Below are 25658 nucleotides of genomic sequence, written 5' to 3'. Positions count from 1 at the left end.
ACTGCTCCAGGGTTACCTTCTGTGGAGGCTACCACAGGAGTAAATATCACCCTTTTAACTCCAAAATCCTACTCCAGCACTATGACCCTTCATTCCAGGCTCTCCAAGTCTCTTTACAAATAATGTTGTACACTGGCAAAATACCAGGCAAAACAAAACACCACTAACGAAAACAAACAAACAAAAAACACATCTAAACAACAAAAAACCAATCCCGCTAAAATGGAGGTGGAAAGCATATAACACAGTGACAAATAACTTGTGACACTCTAGAAGGAGAGGGGACAGATCGAGGAGCCTGCACTGTCCGATGAATGCCTCTTACTCTACCAGAATTACCGAAGCAAACCACCAAAGAAAAGGGAATGAAGTCTTCCTAGACTAGGCAAGGCTTAAATTTTATGTTGCATTTACCATGCTGCCCTTCACTACCCCCACCAATTCAGAATGAAAGTCTCAACAGATCCTTTACAGTTGGAGTATGCTCAGGAATTTCCACTTCCCAGCAAATGCTTTCACCAATCAAGGTTTTGAGAAGTCCTAGCAAAATGCTAACCTGCGATCTACAAAAGCATAGGCCTTAATTGCCATAATAGAAATGCTCTGGAGAGGCAGAATGGCAAAATGGTTAAGGATTCAGACTCCAGTTCAGGTGGCCTGGGCTGGAATCCCAACTCCACCACTTACTACCTATGTGTCCTTGGGCAAAGCATCCTTTGTACCTCAGTTTTCTCATTTCCAAAATGGAGATAACTCTTTTCTAACAGGGAGGCTGTGGGAGCATATGAATCAATACATGCAAAGTATTAGACACGTGCATGAGGATAAGTATCAAGAACCTTTAGCTGTATTACTATTACCACCACCACCAGGCTGGAGTTTAGGTAGGGACCTACTTTTCCTTCTCTCTGCATGAGGATATAGCTTTTCTTTTGCTTCCCTTCTCCTCAGGAGCCTGGTAGTTTCCAACGGGACTGATTCCGTGAGCCCAGAGGACACAGAAGCCAGATGCTTATGTGTGTTTGTGTGTGTTTTGCTTTGTTTTTTTGTTGTTGTTTTTTGTTTTTTTCTTAGCAGTGGGCATCTACCCAGCAAAGTCTTAACAGATGCCTTCAGTAAAATCAAAGTTACCACTGGTTACTGGTACTACCAATAATACCTTCCATACGTTTATTTGCAGGAACCTTCACGTCTGTGCCAAATGATGATTTCACAGTCCTTTCTAATGGGCGAGAGAAATGAGATGCATATCACTTGTGCAAGGTCACTTTACCAAAATCGGCTGCTAAGCACCTGATTCTCTGTACCTGTGCCAACATTAGCTGCATGTTGGCTAACAAAAAGGCCAAACCCCCAACTAGTAATAAAGCATTAACAATGGAAATGGAAGGGAAAATATACATCTGACATCCTAGGCAGGTGTCTAGCCATTCCCCCAACATGCCTCACTGTTTTTGTGGCTCCCTCTGGTCAAAGCCCATCCCTACACCCCCAGCACCCACCATCTCATTACCTAATCCTGGTCCTAAAGTTGTAGCTGAAATGTCAACTCCAAAAAGTCTCTCTCCCATCCGACCACAACCTAGGGGTGTTATGTGCACATCTTAGAACACCTGCCACTTTCTACCTAGTATTCCCTTTTAGAATGTTATTCAAGGGAGTGACTGTCTCTTACACCTGTTTTCTAGAGTGTTTAGCATCTTAACTTGCTCACCATGACACTCACTCACTTGCTGAATTGTTGATTAAACAGGTGGATGGATTTGATGGCTCCTTCAGCAGTGTTAGAGCTATAAACATGTTCTAAAACTTGATCTTGCTTTCATCCACAGCACTTATTCTTTGTTACTTAGTAGGCACATGCTACTCCATGGCCTACCCCAACAGCCAGTCTGCAATAGTGCATCAACTAGAGCCCATTATAAGCAAGTGGCTTCCAGGTTATGCCAGTTGAGTTGAAGACAAGTTCTAGATAACAATACTTATCACCAACAGAAAGAAATGGAAGCAAAAACTAGAGCCAACAGCTATCTTCCTATGCCTACATGCATCTCCCCCTTCAGCGATGTTCTAGATTTCAGTCACAAACTGAGCCACCGCAGCAAAAGGTGAAGCAGACCCCAGTGACATCAGGTGACATCAAAATAAAAGACCAACATCGTTACCCAGCTTTCCCTCTAACTCCACCACGATAACCTAAAAACTGAGCCGGGTTCTGGAAGCTGCCCTAAGTACCCACCCAAACACATTTCTTTCAGGCTACAGGTCAACTCCTGTCTCACACAGGAGAAAGGAAGAAAGACATGGTTTTCATGACTGCCTAAGCAGAGGCATGTTGCGACCCAGCTTTCCAAATGTAGGTAAACACATTTTCCCTCTCCTTTTGGTTCAGAGGTTTGTGGACAGATTCAAATGAGTCCTTGATACTTTAAAGTTGAGCTGTCCTACAGTTTGGCTGTCACTGAGTCACCACATCATTTAAATCACAAGAGATGTCTGGCTGCAGGTATCTCATGTCTAACAACTCAAAATCCAGAGTCCTCAAAGTACTGGCACTGGGTCCTTATCTACATGCGTGTTTATAGCTATCTTCAAAAAGATCCTGATAGACCAAGGCTTAATATCACCTGAATTTGAGCTATCACATGGCTCAACATCCTCCCAAATACCCTAAATGCATTTACCATTTATCCAATGTATCCAAATGGATGTCAGCTCTGACCTTCAAGATATGCAGATACAGCACCCCTCCCAGCAATGTTATGCCCCTTGCAATATCTATAAGCAGTTTAGCAGATGACACTGTTTTTAATGGAAGGATATACTCATCAGTAGCAAGCAGTTTGATCAGAAATTCATCCTTGAGAAACCTGACTGACAAGCCTATCATTTTTAATCTATGTATTCAATCTTTTGCTAGGTTAAGTATGACACTTTAAAACACCTATGAATTTGGTTGAATCCCTAATAAAAATAATTGAACACATGTGTTTTCAACAAAATGTAAATGAAATTAAAATCAGTAAAATCCACCCATGTGCTGATAAACATGTACACAATGCCTTGCTATCTGCCTCTACCCTATGTAAAAACAAAACAAAACAAAACAAAACAAAAAAAACCATACTTTAAGTTCAAAGAAATGTTGAAAACAGCCCCCTCTTGCTGTAAAATTTTGCAAAATCACCCATTTGTCACTTGCTGGCTAAGTGATCATGCCACCTTATTTCACCTTTGTGATCTTCAGGTTCCTCAATTCTCAGGGCAGATAGGACGCCACCTACCTCCCAAGGCTACTGAAAGAATAATATACAGTAGACATCAAAGCACCTGGTTCATACCTGGTTCGTGCTGGAAATTTCACCCACAAAAGCATATTTTTTTTTTAAGGTTACATTCAGTGCAGGAGAAAGAAGCTTGTGGTTGAACTCTTACATCACAGGCATCAGGGGACTCATGAGCAATGTGGTGGCCAAGGCTGTGACCTCTGATTCCAAGCCAGCCTGCACTGGTCAGCCCCCCACAGCACCACCAGCACCACACGGTGACACAAACATGACCCATCCTGAACACAGGGCGGGGACCAGTGACTCCAGCACAGCACATTATCAGCCACCCGTGGGCTTTCTGACCCTGGGGGAGAAGGGCCAGAGAGGCAGGAGGAAGGAAACCACATCATAAATCCCACACCCACAGGGGAGGACGCTTTCTGAGGAGCAAGCGCTGAGGAAGCTGCTTCAAAGCACACTCAAGAAACTGTGTAGGCTGCTGCTAGACGAGGTCCAACTGCTCTCTCCACACCTCGGCACGCCTAGATCTTCCCAGGAAGATAACTATCTCCAGAGAGGCAGCGTGGAGTGGGGTCTGTGAACACACAGCTGGGTGTGATCATGGCCCTGCCGTTTACTGGCCCTGTGACACTGAGCAAGTGTCTTCATCTCTCCAAGCCTTGGTTTCCTCATCTGTAAACAGAGATAACATCTATGCCTATCTCTAGCATTCCTCTGAGCCTGCAATGAGGTAATGCATATAATAAATGGCACAGAGTCAGGTATTTAAGTATTCAGTAAATACAGGCAATTGTTATTGAAAAGGTCTGTTTCCTTCTTCAGACCAGTTGAGTGAAACTGAGAACAGAGTCTTGCCATTCGTTTCCCCACACAAAAATTTCTTGGATTTGATTACGGATTTGTATTTTTCATAGGGTGCTCACACACATTATTGTAACTGATTCTCAAAGCAACTCCTGGATGAGCAAGGAGGGCAGGTGTTCTCCATTTTGCAGGTACATGAAGCACCCACCCCATCTTTATATTCACCCATTTAAATCCTATTACGAAAAGCATATCTGTTTTGCTGTCTCTTGACTTGTTTGTGAGCCTCTAGAGGGAAGTTGTACCCTAGGTGCCTAGCAACGAGCTACAGAGATGCCCTCCATAAGGCAGAATATTAAACAGGAATTGAGTAACACCAACTATTATTCTAACAATCACGTCTCCCACTGCAGTAGTTTTATTTGTCGGTTTTTAATGCAGGGGACCTTAGCAAATGACTTACATTGTAAATTCCCACTAGGGAAGGGGAAATAGAGGAGATCCCAAAGCCAACTGCTAAATCACTGAGTGCCCTGTGCCTCAGTTTCCTCTTCCAAAAAACACTGATGAGCAAAAGAGCTGCTCCTTATCACAGAAAAAGTGATCCACAGCATAACTTACCTTTGCAGACAACTATGAGCTCATAAGTAAAATGAAGTAAGAAAAGTCACTACAGAATCACTGGATGACAACACTGGCTGAGATGATATCTGGACTCACCCTCCCATCTGACTCAGCACACAGGTAGGCAAACAGTCCCAAAGCCGGCCAGATGCAGAGCCCTAGACCAGCAGGCCAGTGCCCTAGTGCCTCTCCCTCAATTCCAGGCCCCTCCTTTCCCAAAAAGCCAACTGAATTTACTACCCTAATAAAGGCTGCAGTATGTGGTTCTGTGGCCAAGAACTCCTAGTCAAGCTTGGCTATAGTCAGGCCCACTGCTGAATGACTAGGACTTTTAAAAATTGCTTCCTTGTGTTTCAAATGAAAAAATAACCTCCTGTCTCAAAATAGAAATCATATATATTTGCAGAGGAAAACCAACATTTTTTTTTTTTTTTTTTTTTTTTTTTTTTTTAAGGAGGGGGCCAGGGACTGGAAATCACTGTGAGCTGAGAAACAGTCTTTGGCCACAGCTAGTTTTTTCGTGGCTATCTCTTCAGTTTAAAAAGCCAAGCTTGCATCATAATCTGATATCTACATTTCTGAGGCCCTGCCTCTATTTGCTCAGAGTATCATTAACTGCTTGGCTTCCAGAAAAACATTACTCATGCTGTATCACTGTGAGCAAAGACATATTTGCAGTTAGAAAAACTGCCTTTATTTCACAGTCACACAGTATAAAAATCTGAACGAATGGCTACCACACCTAGAACAATGGATTTCAATTTCACAGGGTACTTTTCACCTCTCTGGCTATGAAACTAGATTACATTAGGGTGATCCTAACCTTCTCTGGTCCAACTACTCTTGCCCCATCTCACTCAAAGGGAAAAAAGGAAAAACAACGGCAACAATAAGTCTAATTAACTTCTGGGGAGCTGTTACTACCTCTCTAAGTACTTCAGTACCATGGGCTTCCTTCTCTCCTCCCCAAAGTTAAATCCCCCAGCACCCTGCAGACTATAGGGACTGTTATGAGAGAGGTCCCTAGGGTCCTATCGAAATTTCATTTTATCAAAAAAGTAAATAGATCCAGATGAGCCCTTCCTGAAGTTATAGCTTAGCTACATCATAGAGCCAAAACCATTATTATATGATTCACTCTTTCAACACATTATTTATTATGTGGCTGGTAAGGCCACCTCTTTTCTCAGGAGAGGAGAGGCCACAGGGAGGAAGACCAGCTAACTCACTTTAAAGAACTTTGTATGCATTACTGTCTTCCTTACTTTACTCATTTATGTGTCAAACAGTAGGAAGGCATACAGGGATGAGCAAACACACACAGACCTTGTCTTCTGTACATGGTAAGTATTTTCATATGTAACTATAGTGACCCACTGCCCAGCTTGCCTGGGACTTGGGGAGATTGCCCAGAAGGAATAGCCACTGCTGACACTGGGAAAGTCTCTGACATACTAGGATGACTTTGTCACCCAATCAATACGATGTACTAATTTAAGTTTTACAGCCACCCCAAGGGCTATTTATTTTTCCCAGTTTTTAACAGATCAAGAAAACGGGGTCCAGGGAGGTCACTGGTGAAGCCAGGATTTGATACTGGTTTACGTGACTCCGCAGCCCATGTGCTTTACGCGATGCTGTGTTTCTGAGAGATGAAATGTCCGAACGCTAAACACTGCCGACCACAGCCCTTGAGTCTTCTGCACCACACCACCACAGCTAGGTTCTGATCATTCTCCTCCTCTGCTCCCCCAGCCACTCCCACCCAGTCTCCACCACAGACTGTGCAGCTGTGATTTCATCTGCTTGGCAGTTGTTCACAGATAATGCATAATCTCCCTCTACCACTACAAGAGTCAACTTTTTATAGCAAGTTGTTTAAACCTCTGTAGGTAAACGTCTCCTTCAATAGAAATCAGGGCACCATTTTCAAGCATCAGAAACACACTTTGCACTAGACTTGTACTCACCTCTCAACTACTACACACTCAAACTAGTGATAAACAGAAACTCACTGGCATTTAATAGTTCAAACAGAATACACGGACTTTCAAAGATTTCATATACATTAAAATATGTACTAAAACAGACCTTCAAAGTTTCTCTTAAAAAAAGAAAAAAAACCTAATTCAAAATGCCAAGGCCACATTCCAAGAGATAACCACCATTTGCACATCTTCAGTGTCACCAAAATAGGGTCTATGGTTTGTATAAGGATTTCAGGCAAAACACACACACACTCCAACTAGTCTGTACTTAAACGGCAGCTCTCACTCCAAAATTCCAGCACAATTGCACTCCGTAAGGGGTAAAATTCACCCAAATAAGGACACAGCCTATGTAATTTCCTTGCCACCAAAGAAGAACAGAGCCTGCAGACTTTTTATGTTTTGCTCACATTCTTCATGAATAAAGCGTGCCTCAGTGATCCTCAAATTAACTTTCCACTTGCATCATTTCAGTATTAAAAGAGACTTTAAGGCCGGATCTTTCACAAGGCCTTTGTGAAAACCAAATATAGGCTGGCCTGTGTCTCCATGCTACTGTGATTACTGGATTTGCCACTTAAAGACCCTATGCCTCTTGAAAACAAGGTTGGGGCAGAGAGAGAAAAGCTAAGAAAGGCCTTTCAAAAGCACACACAGTAGAGGCATTCACCAATCTGCACAGGGCGGGTAATATTAGTTTGGCTACAGTAGTTCTCTCTGACAAACTGCTGGAAGCTCTGGCTCCAGCAATAACTGCTCTAGATGCTTTTTATGAACTTGGGAAAGCCAGCACCATTGTGACCTTCAACCTACATCAAAAGTCATCAGACTCAGACTCAAGTGACTGCAGTCAACCTTGTAATATGTTCTAAAGGGGAACATAAAAGGGGTGTTTCAGTTGGGTGCATTTTCAAGCAAACCAAACACTCTTCTGACATGCTGAAGGAAACCACACCCAGAACAGGTTTCAGGGCTGGAGGTGGGGTAAGATACCCAACTTAAGTTCAAGAGACCAGCCACTGTTGGGCCCCACTTTACCATTTAACCAGAACGTGTAATAATAATGGCTGTCATTGATCACTGAGGGTCTACCATGTACCAGGTACTGTGACCATTTCCATGGAGAATCTGACTTTTTCTTACAATAATTTTATTTCATAAAATCTGTATTTACCTTCATCCCAGAGATGTGTGAACAGGCTCAGATTAGTAAAAAGACTGCCCTGATCTACAAAGCAATTTGGCAATAGGCACAGAAATACTCACATATGAAAGTTTATGATAAAATGTTAAATGAAAAACAGAAACAAGACACCAAAAAACTGAATCTATATAATGATTATAATAATGTTAAACTGTACATGCATATAGATAAGAACTATCGAAAAGTTAAAATCTGCTGGGATTGCTGGATCTTAAACTATTCTTTCGGGGCGCCTGGGTGGCGCAGTCGGTTAAGCGTCCGACTTCAGCCAGGTCACGATCTCGCGGTCCGTGAGTTCGAGCCCCGCGTCAGGCTCTGGGTTGATGGCTCAGAGCCTGGTGCCTGTTTCCGATTCTGTGTCTCCCTCTCTCTCTGACCCTCCCCTGTTCATGCTCTGTCTCTCTCTGTCCCAAAAACAAATAAACATTGAAAAAAAAAAAAATTTTTAAACTATTCTTTCTTTTTGAACATGTCATAATTTGGCTATGAAATAATTATTGTATAAGTGAATTTTGGAGTAATATAAAGAACAGTTAGAAATTAAACTTTTTTTGCCCATAAGTGACCTTCAATCCTACTGTGGTAAGAATATCACCTGAGTGGCCTCTTGACTCATACTGCTTTCATTACCTGTGCCCTTTTCATCAGGAAGGCTTTGGACTGGTGCTAGTTGAGAACAGAAATAACTTATCTCCCCCATCCCTTTTCTTTCTTCTTTAAGGGGCAAAAACTTCCAGCCATCAAGTTTCAGCAGATGTTTTTTCTCCTCCACCTAATCAATACCCACTAATTTTAAAGCTTCACCTGCAGACTCACAGGAAATGAGCACTTATCAAGTAACAGGTATTTAATGTATGTTAAATCCACTTTTACCAGCCACACCTGAAGGCACTGCTAGGGAAGTCTGATATACATGAAAGTGGACTAAAGTCTAAGTGCAAGTGCAACAAGGGCATTGTTGATTTCATATAGGATGCTTTTACTAAAACGGAGCATGGGGGAAGGAATTTTTTTGCTTTAAAAAAAAGTTTAGAAGTATGTAAAAGGTTGAAGTCATAAAGCAAGTATGAATTTACCAAGCCTCTACTTCCCAGGATAACACGCTAAAATTCTGAAAGAACTTAAAGAAACTGGCCGAGAGAATTGTTTTAATGCTCCATTAATACCAAATGGGTAGGGATGCTTGGGTGGCTCAGTTGATTAAGTGTTCTCTTGGTTTTGGCCTTGGTCACGATCTCACAGGTTCCTGAGTTCAAGCCCTGTGTCAGGCTCTGCGCTAGCAGCAGGGATCCTGCTTGGAATTCTCTCTCTCCCCTCCCCACACCCCCACTCACACTCTCTCTCTCAAATTAAAAAAATAAACTTAAAAAATACATATACCAAATGGGTAAATGAAAAGAAACTGTGCTTTTTTAACCTCACCAATTTTGAGAAATGCAGGATTAGCAAATACAAAAATCCCAGCCAAATTCTACAAAGATTTACAAAGCTAGGAATTAACCAACCATGCTTTTAAAGACCTGTAATCTCCTAGGGTAATACTAAACTTTCTTTAATTAACTATTATACATTTGGATATAAGATTATTTTTATAGTTACTTTAAAATGCTCTAGATTACCTGAAAGAGAAAAAGACCAGGAAACCTTTAATGTAGACTCATATAAAACACATAAACTTTAAACCTCATGAAGGTCATAAGCTTTCTGGAACTTTTTTGCTGTCTGCTCACAGGGGTAAAGAGGCAAGTAGAGATTATTTTCAAGGCGGCACTTTTTTTTTTTTTTTTTTTAATGTTCATTTATTTTTGAGAGAGAGACAGAGCATGAGCAGGGGAGGGGCAGAGAGAGAGACACAGAATCCTAAGTAGGCTCCAGGCTCTGAACTCAGTACAGAGACTAACCAGAGGCTCGAACCCACGATCTGAGCTGTGACATCATGACCTGAGCCACCCAGGTGCCCCCCCAAGGCGGCACTTCTTAAACTTGAAGATGCCTACAAACCACCTGGGGATCTTGTTACAATGAAGTTCTGACTTAGTTGATCTGGGGTGGGCTTGAGATTCTGCATTTCTAACAAACCCCCAGGTCATCTGCAGACCACACTAAGTAACCAGGTTCTAAGTACCTTGCAATTTAAAATTCGAGGAGGCTATGCTGTTTCTCACCCCACAAATGCAACAGTCTCCCAACTGGTTTCCAGCCTCTTTTCCTGACCACTCCCTCTAAGGCAATCAACACACTAAGCAGTCAAACACACCTTTCTTGGGAGGAAAAAAAAAAAAGCCAGAACAAGTCACTATCCTAATCTAAAATCCTTCAGTGGCTTTCCACTACTCAACTTACCTCCGAACTCCTTAACCTGATTTACAGAACCACACATCCTCTGGCTTTTCAATTATCCTTCTAGAACCCCTCCTATCCACCCTTCCTCATTCTGCACTCTACAAACTCTGGCCACCTTGAACCTGCTCCACTTCCCCTACCCTGGTCTTGCATCCCTAGCCTGGGTCTCTAACCTGGAACAAGTTTATTCTCCACTTGCATCTCTACTCCGTAAGCTCAACCAGCATTTCCAGCATTGCTGAAATACACTTCCTCACACACTTCCTAACCAGGGGACAGGTCTCAACACATTTTTATTAATAAGCTGACAGGATAAGCAAGAAAGCAAACCCTCTATTTTAAAAATCAGTTTTATTATTTCTTGGGATTCTTCTTGCTCTAAAGTTGCCTAGATTAGTGATGGACTACTGAGCTTTTAAATGCCAAGTCCTTTGCACCCATGAACTGGTTTAACAACTGCCAAAGTCTTAATTAAGCCAATCTAAGAACATAGCCAGCAATCTTAGCCAGCTAAGATCACAGAAGTTAGAAAAATGCTTACAATACCTTTATTGTTTATTTCACCTGTCATTAGTTTTTCATAGCTGGGGGCCTAAGAATTGATAGAAACTTGTCAGACAAGGGGGAGAAAAGATACCAAGATCTAAAAATGGCTGAGATCTACCTGGCTTACTTTGATAATGTGTGCAGGTGTAATTCCACTTTGATGGATGTATGCCTATGAAGCTTTCATTAACTGAAAACTTGAAGCTCTGTCACTAGTCACGTCATTTTCCAGAAGACAAGAAAACAAACCCTGAAATCCATATTTAAATTGCTGTGCAACACCAGACTTCTTAAGAGTTCATCCACATGTAGAACTTTTCTTTAAAAGATGACAATGGAAACAATAACCACACTTTACATTTTTAATAGTACATGGATGTTTTCAAGGAAGCTTCATATAGATTATGGCAGCTACTGTTCAACACAACCCTGGAAGGTAAACCTGACAGGTATTCGGATAAGGAAAGCAGCCCAGATCTTCAGAGATCCAGGACAGGGCTGTGGCGAGGTACTGCATGCCTGCCTTCCAGTCACCAGGTCGTTGGGATTTCTGTTTTTACAGTTAAATGCAGTAGATTCTTAAGAACCTAAATGGAACTAAGCGAGATGCCTTACAGAACTGTACTCACAACCTGCAGATACTAGTGTCTTTACCTCTATTTTTTCTAAACTTAGATCTTTCTGGATTGATCTTCACAGCAACTTGGTGGGCAACTAGGACAGGTAATTGACCCATCTGGCAGACGAGGTAGCTGAAGCCTGCAGATGTTAAATGGCTTTTCTAATTTAGTGGGACAGAGGCCATTCCTGACTAAATGCCTTTTCCACTATTAAACAATTTTGTTCTGAACATACTTTTTCACAACGCTTCATTCTTCAATAAATCACATATATTATCTGCTCCTATTTAGGAGCAATTCATGCAGTCAGTTCCTCCCCATCACCAAATTACAAAGATTCTATGAATGATCCAATAAGGGAGTATTCTCAAAGTTGAGTGTGCGTTAGAGCCACCTGGCAGGCTATAAAAAACACCTACTGCTGGGCCCCACCCCAGAGTTTCAGAAGTAGGGCCTGAGAATTTATATTTCTAGCAAGTTCCCAGATCATGCTGATGCTGCTGGGCTGGGGGCCTCCTATTGAGAACCACTGCAATAAAGCAGCCCATAATAATAATTGCATTTATTTACTCTTTAACAGACTTGGTAACTATTACATGTAAGACAGGTTATGTCAGACTTTTGTCTTTATGCCCCTATAGTAACCAAAAGCAGTATGTAAAAATCACAAAATGAGCAAGTGCTTAAACTTTAAATCTTATAGGAAGGGAATCCAAGCAGAGATTCTGACCTCCTCTCCCTCTGGGAATACTTAGAATTAAGTGGCATCTGAACTGGAACTCGAAAGTAATAATCCTGACTCAAGAAAGAATTCCCGGTGCAAGAAAGCTGGAGAGCAGGGTCTCAAGGGCAGGGAAAACGCAGGGTAGGTTTAGGGAATACTGAGTACTGTTGAGGAAGGAGTAGCAGGAGCTGGAAATGGGAAGGTCAGCTGGAGCCAAGTCACAATGGAGTCAAATCCCAAAACTTTTTGCACAGAGCTCTAATCAGGGCCCAGCTTCAGGAGACCAAAGAGACTAAAACACAGGTAGAGGCAGTGGGGCGCGGTGAAGAGATCCCTTTATGGGCCCTAGGCATGTGAAGAGGTGACAGGAACAGAGTCATCAGAAAGCTTCCTCAGCAGTCAGGTCATTTACCCCTATTTCACTACCCTAAAAAAAGTGGTCTCTCTCCCTCAAAGGGAGTTATCAGTCACCTCCCTCTTCTTGCTAGCTGGCCTCCCACAGTCCTTTTAATGGACATCCCAGTCAAACACCAGATTTAAGCTAAAGGAATTGGCATTCCCTTGACCATCAGAGTTCCTAGCCCACCAAAACCAGAGAGCACCACATGTCCAGTAATCTGACCAGTCCATTAATTTTCCATGCCACCACAATGCAATTCATGATATCTGGGGAACGGGTGCTATGGCTCATACCTAACCCACTTTGTTGTCCTAGAAGAGATCAAATTTGGAATCCAAAAACCTGGATTCTGGAGCGGTAGCCTCATACCAAATGATCTGCTTATTTACCTATAAAAAATAATATCTAGCCCAGAGAAATATTATTATTAAATACATGCACACTTACTTAGAACTTACTAAGTACTACATCCCATGCTGGGTACTTTGAATAGTCTCATTTAGTTAATTATGCAAGATGATACATATTAAAGTTAAGTGCTGTACACATTAGTAGTAGTTATTATTACTACACCATTCAAAAAGGATTCTAATTCACAAATCTGTTAAGAACTTCCAAATTTTAAGGTGCTCCTGGGTGGCTCAGTTGGTTAAGTGTCCAACTTTGGCTCAGATCATGATCTCACAGTTCAAGAGTTCGAGCTTCATGTCAGGCTCTGTGCTGACAGCTCAGAGCCTGGAGCCTGCTTTGGATTCTGTGTCTCCCTCTCTCTCTGTCTCTCTCCTGTTTGTGCTATGTCTCTCTCTCTTAAAAATAAATAAACATTAAAAAAAAATTTTTTTTTTAAAAGAACTTCCAAATTTTAGGCTGAAAGTCTGGTAAACTGTTAAAAAGATTTTTTTTTAATTGGTTACTTGTCCCACAAAGTTATCTGGGCTTAGAAAAGCTATCGTATCGTATTGGCAGGTATCCATACCAAAACTCCAGTCTTGACATGCTTTCATTAAACCCAAAAATGCTCTTATAAATCCTGGCCCCCACCCCCAAAAAAGAGTTCTCATTCGTCACCAACTCTTTTCACTGTCACAATGGGAAATATATGAAGGCTAACACTGTATCTAAGAACTTTAAATTTTCTTCATGATGAGGAGGTAGAAGCCCAGCAATCTTCTTTCTCTAAGGTTTAAGATATTATGCAAGACAAATATCTAGGTACCCTAACAAATTGGCAAGTTCTTAAAAAAAAGAGCAATGCTCTTTCATTAAGAGAAGAAACCAGGACCACAAAAAAATATGAAGAAATGCAATAAGACAACTCTGAGATAGCAAGTAATAAACTGCTCTGTAGTTTTCTCTGTGTCCCACTGAAGACAAATGACTCCATAACTCCTTCTGGACACTGGGACACGTTCATTGAGCCAGAACAGCTAAGAAAAAGCACCTTTTCCAGAAATACCAAGTGCTAGATGTCAGGGTTAGGCTGAAAAGAAGGCAGAAGAAATTCATGTTGATGCTTTTCAACTAGATCCTGTCTTCATTACAACCCCACCGCCGGGGCCAAGAGAATCAGTGTTCTGGGAGGCAGGTAGGCAGGAGAGAGCAATCTGGTTAGGGTGCCCATTTCACAATGTAACCTCATTATTATTATTATTATTATTATTATTATTATTATTATTATTATTGCAGAAATAAAATCAGTATCTAAAAGTCTAGGAAAAGAAACCTAGAGAACAATATGCAGCCTGAGCTCAGTAATGCCTGTGAACCCTCGTCAAGCTATTTGATTGTTTTCTCATCTTTAAAATCTCCTAGGTGTGTTACGAAGACAAGATACCATATATAAAGCTCCTACTAACATGTCTGGGACACAGTAAGCACTCAATGAAATCTTTTTCCCACCAACCACAAGAGAGGAGACAAGAAGCTTTATGGAATAACTGGAATGTGAGCAGAGTCTTAAAAAATTATAGGAATGATTTGTGCACGTAAAATGAAGAGTGGGGCATTTAAGGCAAAAGGCAGACAATGAAGGCAAAACCTGGGGCTTGGTTTTATGAAGAGCTGCAAGCCTGCCTACCTGGAAGATTTGACTGGAATGTAAGAGGCAGAATATGAAGTATTTGGGGTTTGGGCCATTTGGGGAGGGTCCAATGCCAAGTTAAAGAGCCTGGCATTTAATTTACTTTCTAGGCACAAGCAACAGTTCCTGAGTAGAAGAGTAGCAATTCCTATAGGGAATTCAGCTGGCTGATTTGAAACTGAAGGAAAGGTATTATGAATCTGTTAATACAAACACATTTTTAAAAACATGTCAGGTTGAGTTTTTTGTTTTAGCATTTCTTTCTTATTTGAAAAAAACTAACCCACCTTTAAAGACACATGATCGGGCTCTGAGGAAGGTGGTAACTTAATTTCGCAGATGAACAATTTGAAAAAGAGAGAGAATGCACTTTGGGTGTGTCTGTTAGGTGTGCTGGGTGTTGGTGGTTAACGTCTGAAGCCATCAGAGGCTGAAGGTCTGTTTCTTGTGTTACTTATACCAGGAACACCAGTGTGACAGATATCACTCTACATCTCATCTCAGACCCTTAAATCAGAGTGTAAATAAGTCACACTTATTTGCTTACTATCTAAATAGACTAAACACATTTTAATATCATATTCCTTTAGCTACAACATCAAATCTCATCCCCTGGTCCCTCCTGAAATTTTTAGGATCAACTGTGAAAATATGCGAAGCCAGCAAAAATATCTCCTACGAAATCACAGTACCCTCAGAAATAAACATCTCAGGCATAGACACTAAATGAATAAATTCATGTAAGAAGCATTTTAAAAAATCAATTCAAAAGACCAGTTTACCAATACTGGGTTATAACTGCTAGGAAGGATGATATTCAGAAGAATAAAAAACGGGGTGGTGGGGCAAGGAGCAGCTTTGGAGGCATGCATAAAATTAAATCAGATGATATAATCTATATATTATAAAAGATGTGATGATTGGAAGAACTACAAATACAAACTGGGGGTAGGAAAGGGAAAAAGTTTTAGCAAAAATTCTCCTAAAGTTGCTCACAATGCAATCAGTTCCACACACCCCTACTAAGGAGGATGCGATGTTTGTAATTCTCCTGGGATCCACCATACTTGGAAGTTAATTCACCCTTTCTCAGTTCCTCAACATGGGTAGTTTTCTGTTATAGAAATACCAACACTAAACTTGTGTAACTCCTAAACCACAATATTCAGAAATAAGAAAGTTATCTGGTACTACATTAGGGAGCAAAAGTCATTAAAAAAAAAAAAAAAAAGCCAGCAAACAAAATGTGAAGCCTACACCTTTTGAAGAGATTTCCTTGAGAAACAGTAATGAGCACCTGGTGATTTTGTCTTTTTTTTAATTTAAATTTTACTCTATCCAGGGAGGACAGTTTAAGACATTTCCTGTGTGTAAGCTCCACCCTTCTCAGTGAGCAGTTTTACAACCATCCTCAAACCTTTCAGATAACGGCCTTTTGTTATGGGTGGGCCTTTGAGAACACTGCTCCCCACACCTTCTTACATTTTCTCCTTGGTTTTGCATTTTTTTTCCCTGAGACTACAGGAGTGGGCTGATTGGATGTTGGTAATAGGTTTTCTGATCAAGGATCTGCCCGTTGGGTGCTTTCTCCTTAGCGGTGTGACACAATGAAGCAGGGAGACTTAGTCATGCTTACAGGAGGTGCATTCTGAATTCTTAAAACCTAAAACCATGGGGCTTCCAGCACAGACCCAGAAGATAACAGACACACCACCATTTCTCTCTTTACCATTTGCAAATGTCCCCTACCGCCCTGTTTCTCCAACCCAAATTTTCCCAAAAAGCAAATTCTACCTTCGAAGAGCTCAAGGGGAATGAAGCAAAGACACATAACCACTCCCTGGGGGGAATGGAGCTTCCTCTTAGCTAACTGCCCCAGGAATGCAGCACAGACTAGCAAATGTTTAAAATCACGTCCCGTTCTGCCTCGTTTTCCAGAAAAGTGTCATTACTGTCAACTATTTCACAAGACAAATAAACCTTTGAATGAAATACATCCTCCCTCCCCTTCCCAATGAAAACATTTTAGGATTGAGCTGCTTCCTTCCTTCCTCCTCCTCACAGGAACCACATTTGTGGCACTAAGAAGAGTTAAAATAAGAAACATACAGTGTGTAAAGGCCACTTTTTCACAGCATTAGAACCATTCCTGGCCTACTACTGATTCCAGGGGCTTCCAAACGGAAAGAGTTCTGTTTTCAGTTATGAGTCCTTTTTCATGTACAAGCTCTGAGAAACCACCAGCCAGGCCTGCTGGTTGGGCAGGGACAGCCAAGGGCTGGAGGGGCCACCCCAGCAGCGGGCTGCAGGCCCATCATCCCACACACTGCTGCACACAGGTCCCTGCTCTCCATAAAAATATGTGCGGTAAAATACTGGATTCATTCAATTATTTCAGACTAATATAGACGCCAAGAAACCTATAATTGATCCAACTAATCCAACCCATAGCACTGGAATGACAATAACTGGCTTTCATTATAAATTACATAGCCTACTAAATTGATGGGAAGGTTCTCCCCAACACAATACATCAAAAGAGTTAAAATTAAGCTTCGGAATCAAAACTGTAATTTACCCAAGGCTTAGGAACAAAAAGACCACTCCCTCCTCCCTTTTGCTATTGTTCTACGGGACTGGGTGTCGAGCAGTGCACTTTACACCTTTAGGATTCCCAGAGGTAAGAGGCTGGGGGCGCTGGGAGACAGAGGCGACCCAGAATCTAATGCCTGCATACTAATAGGTCTATTAGCATTGATCTACTGAGCTGCAAAGATAGCTAAAAGGACCGAAAAGGTGTGTGCAGTGAGCAGCAGATACCTGACAACCTAGAAAGCCAAAAGGATACTGGGTTGAGGGGAGAGGGGAGGACGGGGAGAGAGGAGGAGAGAGAGGGAAGGTGGGGGGGGGGGGAGGGAGAGAGGGGGAGAGAGAATGGGACTCCAAATGGAGGCTTTTCTAGAGAGTGAGAAAGTGTCTCCTTTAAGGAGTGAATGGGGTGCTCACAGCCAACCAGAGGCTTTGGGGCTGGGCCAAACGGCGGCCCGTCTTATTTAGGGTTACATACCATATGGCACAAATAAAACCTCGGAACCCCTGTAGGCACAGCCCCAGGGCAGGTCCGGCCTTTGGGACGGGGGCTTACCTTGTAGCTGCTTGAATCTGCCTTCCAGCTGGTTGTAGTTGTAAGGCACCTGCCCCGTGTAAGCTGGGGACAGCGGCCCAGAGATGCTAGACGTCCTCTGCAATTCCATTATGCCCGGCGTAACGCCCCGGCGGGCTGCACGGTGGAAATCCCACTCCGGCCCCCGCCTACCCCCATCCAACACACAGCAGCTTCCGCACGGCTTGGCTCCCGGCCCCTGTGAAAAGGGCTGGACCTCAGGCAAGCCCCATTCCGGTCTGAAAGTCCAGCAGGCTGATCTGATAGGAAGTTGGCTGCAGCAGAGTCCACCTTAGCCCGGCCAGGAGTTACCACTCACGCATCTAATTCCTTGTTGTTTTCCTTTCTTTTGTGGCTCTCGACTAGAAGCTTGAAATAAATAACCGAGGAGGGGCGGGAAGACGGAGGGAGGAAGGGAAAGAAGGTGCAAGTCCTACTTAAAAATTTGTTTAAATATGGCCAATCCTAAGCATGCCCCGATCGCTGAGCCCAGGAGCTCGCGGGAGCAGTACACACACCTCCTCCCGGCTGCCCGCGGCGGCCGCCGGTTTGTAATTTAATCATGAGCCACTCTCCGTGCGCTGGACGGTGATGTCACCTGATTAGCATAACAGCATTGTAGAGGAAACGCAGGCTGTACCACGAGGAGGGGCGCGGGGGACGCCGGCCGGCCGGCGTCCCCCCACCTACAGGCGGCCCGGGACGGCCCACGCCGCCTCTACAGCCCCGGAGCCGCGGACCCTCGGGCCGGGCCCAGGACGCGCCCGTCGCAGTGGTACCTTCCCAAACAAAGCTGCTGGAATTACAATCTTTTGTTGAGAGCCTCGTGTAACGGAAAAGTCTCCGATTACTATCACATGAAAAGGAGGCAGCTCGGGAGGGTGAGGAGCCCCGCAGGTCGCCGGCCGGGGCGGTTCATCCACTCCTCAGCGTCCGTGGAGATAACGCGGCCACTAGGGCCGCGCACCTAGGTGCGCGCAGCGTCCCTACTGCGCGGGCGCCAACCACTCGGGGGCGGCCCGGCCGGCCACTGCGTACAAGTGAGACAAAGTCAGGGCCACAGCGAGGGGAAGTGTGAGTTCATCGCACCGAAAAATCTCCTCAATAGACTTCTGCGGCCATCACAAGATGTTTAGCGGGAGGTTTTCTGGTATAACACTGGCTCCGTAATACTAAGTCGATGCTGGATTTACGGGAGCACTGATTTGCAAGGCATTGTGGGAGAAAGGTACACAGGTATATACCTCAAGGATCCCTGACCTGAGGAGTTTACCAACCGATGGGGAGATTAAGAGACCAGAAATTATCTTCACATCCTACTTTGATTTGTAAAATGAGACTCCTGAACTTTTGGGTTCTTCAAGATACTAAAACTCTCCTCCTTAACTTCCCCCACCGATCTCAAAAAAAAAAAAAAAAAAAAAAATCTCGTACAGAGACAGTAACAGTGGCTAAAATATATTTTGGGTAAATAACTGACCCTAGTTTTTTCTTCCCACCACCCCAACCCCCTCTCCCCTAACTACAGACAGAAAACAAATCACAAATTTGGCTTTTCCACATGGAATGCTGCAGCAATACTCACTGAAGAAGGTAATTTCTTCCTAAGGGATTCCAATCTGCACTAAAGAGGTGGGCCTCCACTCCAGGTTTACTTTAGTCCCCAGGGCACTGGTAATTCAAGCAACTGCATCCTGTCCAGGGCTAGAGTTAAAACAAACCTAAAGTTCAGCTAAGCGCTCAAATGAGCAACCCCCATTGCTGGTATCTACAGGACAAGGTTTTTAATACATCCAGTGTCAACCTTTAGCTTTCTAAAGCCAGGTCCAGGATTTGAAGGCATTTCTCATCATGCAGGAAGCTGACAGGAATGTGGGGTTACTGGAAGAAGCACTGGACTAGGATTCCAAGACCTGAGCTTCTAGTCCTGGCCAAGCCTCTTAATCGCCTATGACCTTAGAAGAAACCTGGATTCTTTCTAAACCTCCCCTGTCAGACAGGGATAATTAATGCCTACCTTTACAAGGTCAATGAGGGAATGATGTAAAAATACCCACAATGATGATACCATTCAAATAGAAGTGTATTTTTCAAAATACACCTTTTGCATATTTTCCCCACATATCACATCAAAGCTACAGAAAGTTGAATGGAGAATTTTCTCAATTACAATTTTAACAGGCCCTTCTTCACTATTTCATACATTATATATTAACATTAAATATACTTCACTATTAAATATGAAATTTTAAGTCTCTTAAGTGTCCAGCTGTGGGCAGAGACAAGGAGACTGCAAAGTGCTTGCCAATTAACAATGCTTTATTTTTAATCTTTAAGCCACTTAGTGAATAGAGTATGAGTCACCACTCTTCGAGACTCCCTTTCAGCTCCCTCTGGTATGGGGAAGTAGGTGAAATGAGCTTTCTAATCAGCCAGGTTACATACTAGGTGATGGGGGTAGAGGCTGGGACTAATGTAGCCACACTCAGTACTAAAGAGCAGACTCCAAACAAGCCAGGCAGAGTGAATACATGCCAAGTAAGGAAGGTTTTGAGGCTGGAGAAGGGTTTAATAGCCCTGCAGGGGCAAGAGGTGAGAAGTGGGAATCTATCTGGTATAATGGGGCAGGAGAAGAAGAGGACACAACCCTGATGATTCATCTGGCCACCTCCAACTCAGCAGTGGGGTGGAGGTAAAGGAAGGCCAGAGTCACTCGTTCTTTATTCCATTCAGCATTTACTGGACCGCCAACCTTGTGCAAGGAACAATGCCCAGTGGAGGTTTCAGAGATGACTGGGAGATGGGAGAGTTTCTGGCCAAGAGGATGGGACAGATACACAAACAGTCTGATAGCAGAAGAACAGACAGGGGCTAAAGAAGGGGAGCTACAAGAGTTCAAAGGACAAGGGAGACACAACTGCCTAGGAAGACAGGTAGAAACAACTCTAGGAGGGATTGGCATTGTGATCAGAACCTGAAACACAGGTAAGACTGTCGATGGGTGGGATGAGGGGAGCCTCCTCTCCTAGTGTGGAAGGTGGGATGGGAAGCAACATAAATAAAGACACCAACTGGGCTGTTCCAGGAACAGCACCAGCAAGTGTTACCATCTGACTGGAGCATAAGGGACTGTCACACAGGAGGGAAGCCCTGAGGGAACTAAGCCTGAGCTGGGAACAGTTGGAGACATTTCAGCCAGAGGAAGACTGGGTCTGGGTTGGGCTCTCGGGAAGATTATTCTGGCAGTGGTCAGTTAGAATGGGTAGAAAGGAGAGAGACTAAAAGCAGCAAGGTCATTCAGGTGGTTACTGGAGTTCTCCAAGTCAAAGGGCTAGTCAGTGTGAGGCAACAGACACAAAAAGGAATGGACTGATGCAAGAGTTAATCCATAGGACTCTCGCAACCAACTATACATACGTGGGAGGTTCAAAGGCTAGGGTTGCACAAGACTCCGGGGTTTTTAGAGCTGGTGGCCAGGCGTAGGGGAGGGCTGACCATTTCCTTCTGGTTATGCTCAATCTGAGTTACCTGCAAAACCTAGAGGTGACATGTCTGGAAGTGGTCAAGGATGTGGAATGAGGGAAAGCTCAAGGCTGAGGAAAGAGGCCGGGCACAGTGAGAGATACTGTAGTAGGCTTACACCTGGGAAGGAATGTAAGAGGAAAGTGGCTGGGCAGAGAGCCCTGGGGAAAGCCAGGGGCTGTAAGCAAGAAGAAAAAACAATGGAGATACCAAAAGAGCTATGGAATGAAAATCCAAGAGAAGAAAGAGATACTCAAGGAGGAAAGGGGGTAGGATGGCATCACACTGCAAACAGAAGGAACTAGAAGTCAGAGGAGATGTGGATTAATCCAGTATGGGAATGAGGAGGTCACTGGGGTATTAAAAGCTGAAGCAAGGTTACAGGGAGTTAGAGAATGAGGAGCAAAGGGAAGAACAACAAGAAGGCAGAGGTGGTAAACAGGAGCGACAGAACCAGGGGAAGGGGCTCTCGGCCAGGGTCCAGCTGAACACATCCTCTGTGCACAGGTTTCAGCCCTGAGTTGGCACAGGTAGGAAAAGGCCAACTTTTCCTTTAAAAAGGAAAAGTTACGGCTGGGGCAGTCAGCCGTAGCCAAGAGGAGAGATACCCTTAGCTTCTGAGGCAGAAGGGAAAAGATGAGGACATTCTGAGGAAGAAAAGAAGAAATGTAAAGGAGTTTACCCAATTCTAACTTAATAAAGCAAGAGGCCAGGGGTCTTACCCACAATTTATGGTGCTCTAAGAAGAATCCTGAAGACACTTACAGCAGAAACACACAGCATGTGAAAGGGAACACGAAGGGAGGCAAGATAGTTTTCAGAGTGCTCAGCAGTCAACCAAGCTTTCTGCAGAAACAGACCCCGTGATTTGGGGCTATCCCCTCAATCTTTTCTAATCCAAAAAACTAGTGTCCCTCAGCCGGGCCAGGGATATCAACACATGCAGCCAACTCTGATAAGAGCTGTACCTGCCTTCAAGTTGCACCAAGATTCCAGGGCGCAATGAAAGGTGGCCACAACTGACAGGCACAGTTAGCTATGGGGTCAAAGCAAATGAAACCTAAGCAACATGTACCTGCCATCCTTGTGGTGCCAGAATAGTATAACCAAGTCCCTATGGTTATCTGTGGACAGCACAAATTAGAAGTGCTGTGGTGTACTCAAAGACCCAGGTCCACAGTACTCAGGCTCACCCATCTCCTGAGTGCCACGGAAAAGCCAAATAATTGCATGTGTGTCTAACCTTCCCTGGACCTCACCTAGAGATCAAATAGGTTGGAGTCTATGGTCATAAAAAATTCCTTCTAGTTCTGCATTTATTGGTGATAAATAATCTCCTCTCTCTTAGAGACTATTGTTGTAGTAGTAATTATCATCTATCTCCATATAAACGATTGGCCATAATAACAACAGTTATCACATTACTACAGCACTCTGTAATTTACAAAATGCTTTCACATACATTTTCTCAAGTGACTAAACCTATGAAGTAGGTATTGTGTCCATTTTGCAGACAAGGCAACTAAGATTCAGAGACACTGTGCTTTGCCCAGGCCAGGAATAGGCACATTCCCTGCTAGTTCATGTGGAAGTTGCTACTTTGAGGGTTCTCTTGTTGTGAATGGGTTTTGTTTCTTTTCTCATACTTGGTAGACCTATACACTAAGATTCTGTATGACTTAGCATGAAGCACGTGAATGGGAACACTAAGAGAGGAGATTAAGCCTCTGTTGCAAGAGGTCTGAGAGGTTATGAAGTCTGAGAGGTTAAAAAAGAAAGAAAGAGAAAAAGATGACCGCTTTCCCTGCATCACAACAAGCTCAAAAGGGTAAACTACGGAGTGTTCATTTCCTGAACATCTAAACATTAGCAGGATTGCAGTGCCTGGGAGAGGATGACCAACAAGCTGTGATGGGATTTGTACACATTCAAGGACTTGAAAAACCTACCCAAGAGCTAGGAAAGAAGTGGTGGGAACAGGGAGGTCAGAATACAAGAAGGTTTCACATATAAACTGTTTTGCCAAGTTCTCTGCCGTTTCCCGATCTGCCTTTCCTTCATCTGGATAACAGCTGGACGACCACAGACAATTTCTCCTGAACGTTTCTTTATAGGAAATCAAAATACTACTACTAAAATAATCCTCCTCCACTGGTGTGGCCAGACAGAGAAGCAGGCTCCAAATCATGCCAGTGCATTTATGTTCCCAGGAGCTGAAGCTTACATGATCTGTCTCACCTCTCTGGCCCACCCACCCCCTTCTCCAACCAGCCTCCTGCCCACTCCTAGTCTTGAATCCTTAACTGTGGGCATTCTTTCTCTGCCTCCTCTCTACTGTACAATGTCCAGAGAGCCTTCCGCCCCCCAATGACTGAGTTACCACTGTCCTTTCTCCCAAAGCCTGCCTCAGTATGTGTATTCTCAAAAGCCCAGTCCTTTTTCAAAGGGAACTGCACCATGTACCAGAAAGCTCATCAACTAACCAAGCATACCACCACGAAATCCAGTCAAAAACAGAAAACAGAATTACCTGAGACCTTCTTCCCCTGCCCTCCCGAAAAGAACAATTTTCAGTAAGTCCCACTATAACAACACATATCTCTAGCATTTCTGTGCCACTGCTAGCAAGCAGCCTGCCATGCTTCCAGAAGCTTCTCCTTTCTCCCCAGTGGCACCTCACATACAGGCCCACAGCCTGGGTTGCTGGAAGCAGTCAGCAGCACTTCCTCATGACCACATGGCTCCTGAAGATCAGGGCCTACACCACTCCTCAGCTTACTCCCAGAGCACCACCCACGGGGCATTTGGGTCAGGGTTTAGAGGAGGAAAGGTGCTTAAAAAGAGACTTGGAATCTAGGAATCTGGCTCTGCTACTTTCTAAGCGTGTGATTCCCTGAGCCTGAAAAGTCAGCACAATAAGGGGGCCAACTTCAGAGAGCTGTCCTATAACTGAGATAAATGTCTGCAAAAGAGAAATGCCAGGAAGGCAGCCACACTACCTGAGCAGCTATGATCACTAGTCTTTAAATTCATCGTGGAGGAAATTTCAAAAAGTAATTCTACCCCACCTTTGGCCACCTGTTCGCCAAGGGGGCTGTTGGCTGGAGGGTGTTACAGGTTTCCTATGGAGTCACTGACCTCAAGGCCAGGGACCACAGTGGGCACCCCTCTGGATTTCTGGACAAGGACAATTCAGGATGGTAAGACTAGTCCTCAACTGGGGTGGTGCTCACAAAACTCATTCCCTTCTCTTTCACCCCATTTTGCATGGGGAAAGGCATAGTCAAAATTATATTTAATAGATAAAGCAGTAACACCTCAGAGGTAATAAAAACACAATATTCACTATGAAACAAGTTACAAAGGGCCTCTGTTTTTAGAAAGGCCAATGTTTATTTGAGGTGGGGCTATCAGATTTGATCCTTCAGGACTCAGAATACCTAGAAGAAAAATTAAAGGGAAGGCTAAAGGTATTTTTCATCTACAGCAAGTGCTATCTCTGTTCCATGGAAGATATGCATGTTTTTTTTTTCTCTACACACACACACACACACACACACACACACACACACACACACACACACCTCCTGCAAAACTAGTTACACGGCTGCATTTGAAATACCAGGGCAAATCTAATTCCCATTTATATCCTTTTCCTGTTTCTTGTTCGGCTGGTCACAGCAGAATACAAAGTACCCGACATCTCTGCTGAGAAGGAGAAAAATGGCAAGTGATACTCAGTAACAAGCACCCAAGGTTCTGGGGAAGGAATGCAGTTTACTGAATCTTCTACCCCAGCCAAACCTTATCCCTGCATTCTTATCATGTCTGTTATCTGCACATGCAAAGCTTCCCTGTATGGGCAAAAGAATGCCCCAGTCCAGAGGCCCCACCTTTGGCAAACAGGTGTTGCTATGCCTGTGAATATAACACCAGCCAGAGCCAAGACTGGGCTCCTCTGCTACAGGCAGAGTGGTTCAAAGGGAAAGAACATCTGAGGAATGCAGCTGGGGCCAGGCCTGCTCTTGCCCAGAATTTTGGGTTCTGTTTCCCACTTCCAACATGGAAGGAAAAGGCTGACACACACAGGTGTTCAGAACCACTGGGCCAGAGTTTTACAAGGAAGCAGCTGGGACAGTGAGATAATGCTGTTTCTTGGTAGCACAGCTCAAAGGAAAAAACTGGAAGAGAGGAGATACAAATCTATTCTTTGTGAAAACAGGCCAATGGACCCTGCCCTCAGATCTTCATACCCATGTTACGTTCTCCAGAAGCTTACCATAGACTGGCTGCAATGAGAAAAGGTGAAAAGAGCAGGCTGAACAGGCACCCAAAGAGGGAAGGAGGAAG

At 43.7% G+C, this 25658-nt stretch overlaps 1 protein-coding gene across 5 annotated transcripts in view; it reads right to left on the bottom strand.

Annotated features, from left to right (window-relative positions):
• SPTBN1 (spectrin beta, non-erythrocytic 1) overlaps positions 1 to 25658 on the bottom strand; it is a 200441-nt gene that overhangs the window by 95021 nt on the left and 79762 nt on the right. For 2 of the 5 annotated variants that reach the window (XM_045446060.1, XM_045446061.1), the window contains exon 1: positions 17769 to 18334. The exons of the other annotated variants lie outside the window; for them this stretch is intronic. In XM_045446060.1, the coding sequence (XP_045302016.1) occupies positions 17769 to 17877 (109 nt within the window). In that variant the 5' untranslated portion in view covers positions 17878 to 18334. Of the gene's footprint in view, positions 1 to 17768; positions 18335 to 25658 lie in introns of those variants that run through there. 5 annotated transcript variants of the gene reach the window in all.

This window comes from Leopardus geoffroyi, chromosome A3 (assembly GCF_018350155.1).
Source record: "Leopardus geoffroyi isolate Oge1 chromosome A3, O.geoffroyi_Oge1_pat1.0, whole genome shotgun sequence".
Classification (NCBI taxonomy): domain Eukaryota; kingdom Metazoa; phylum Chordata; class Mammalia; order Carnivora; family Felidae; genus Leopardus; species Leopardus geoffroyi.
This window is presented reverse-complemented; position numbering and strand designations above follow the sequence as displayed.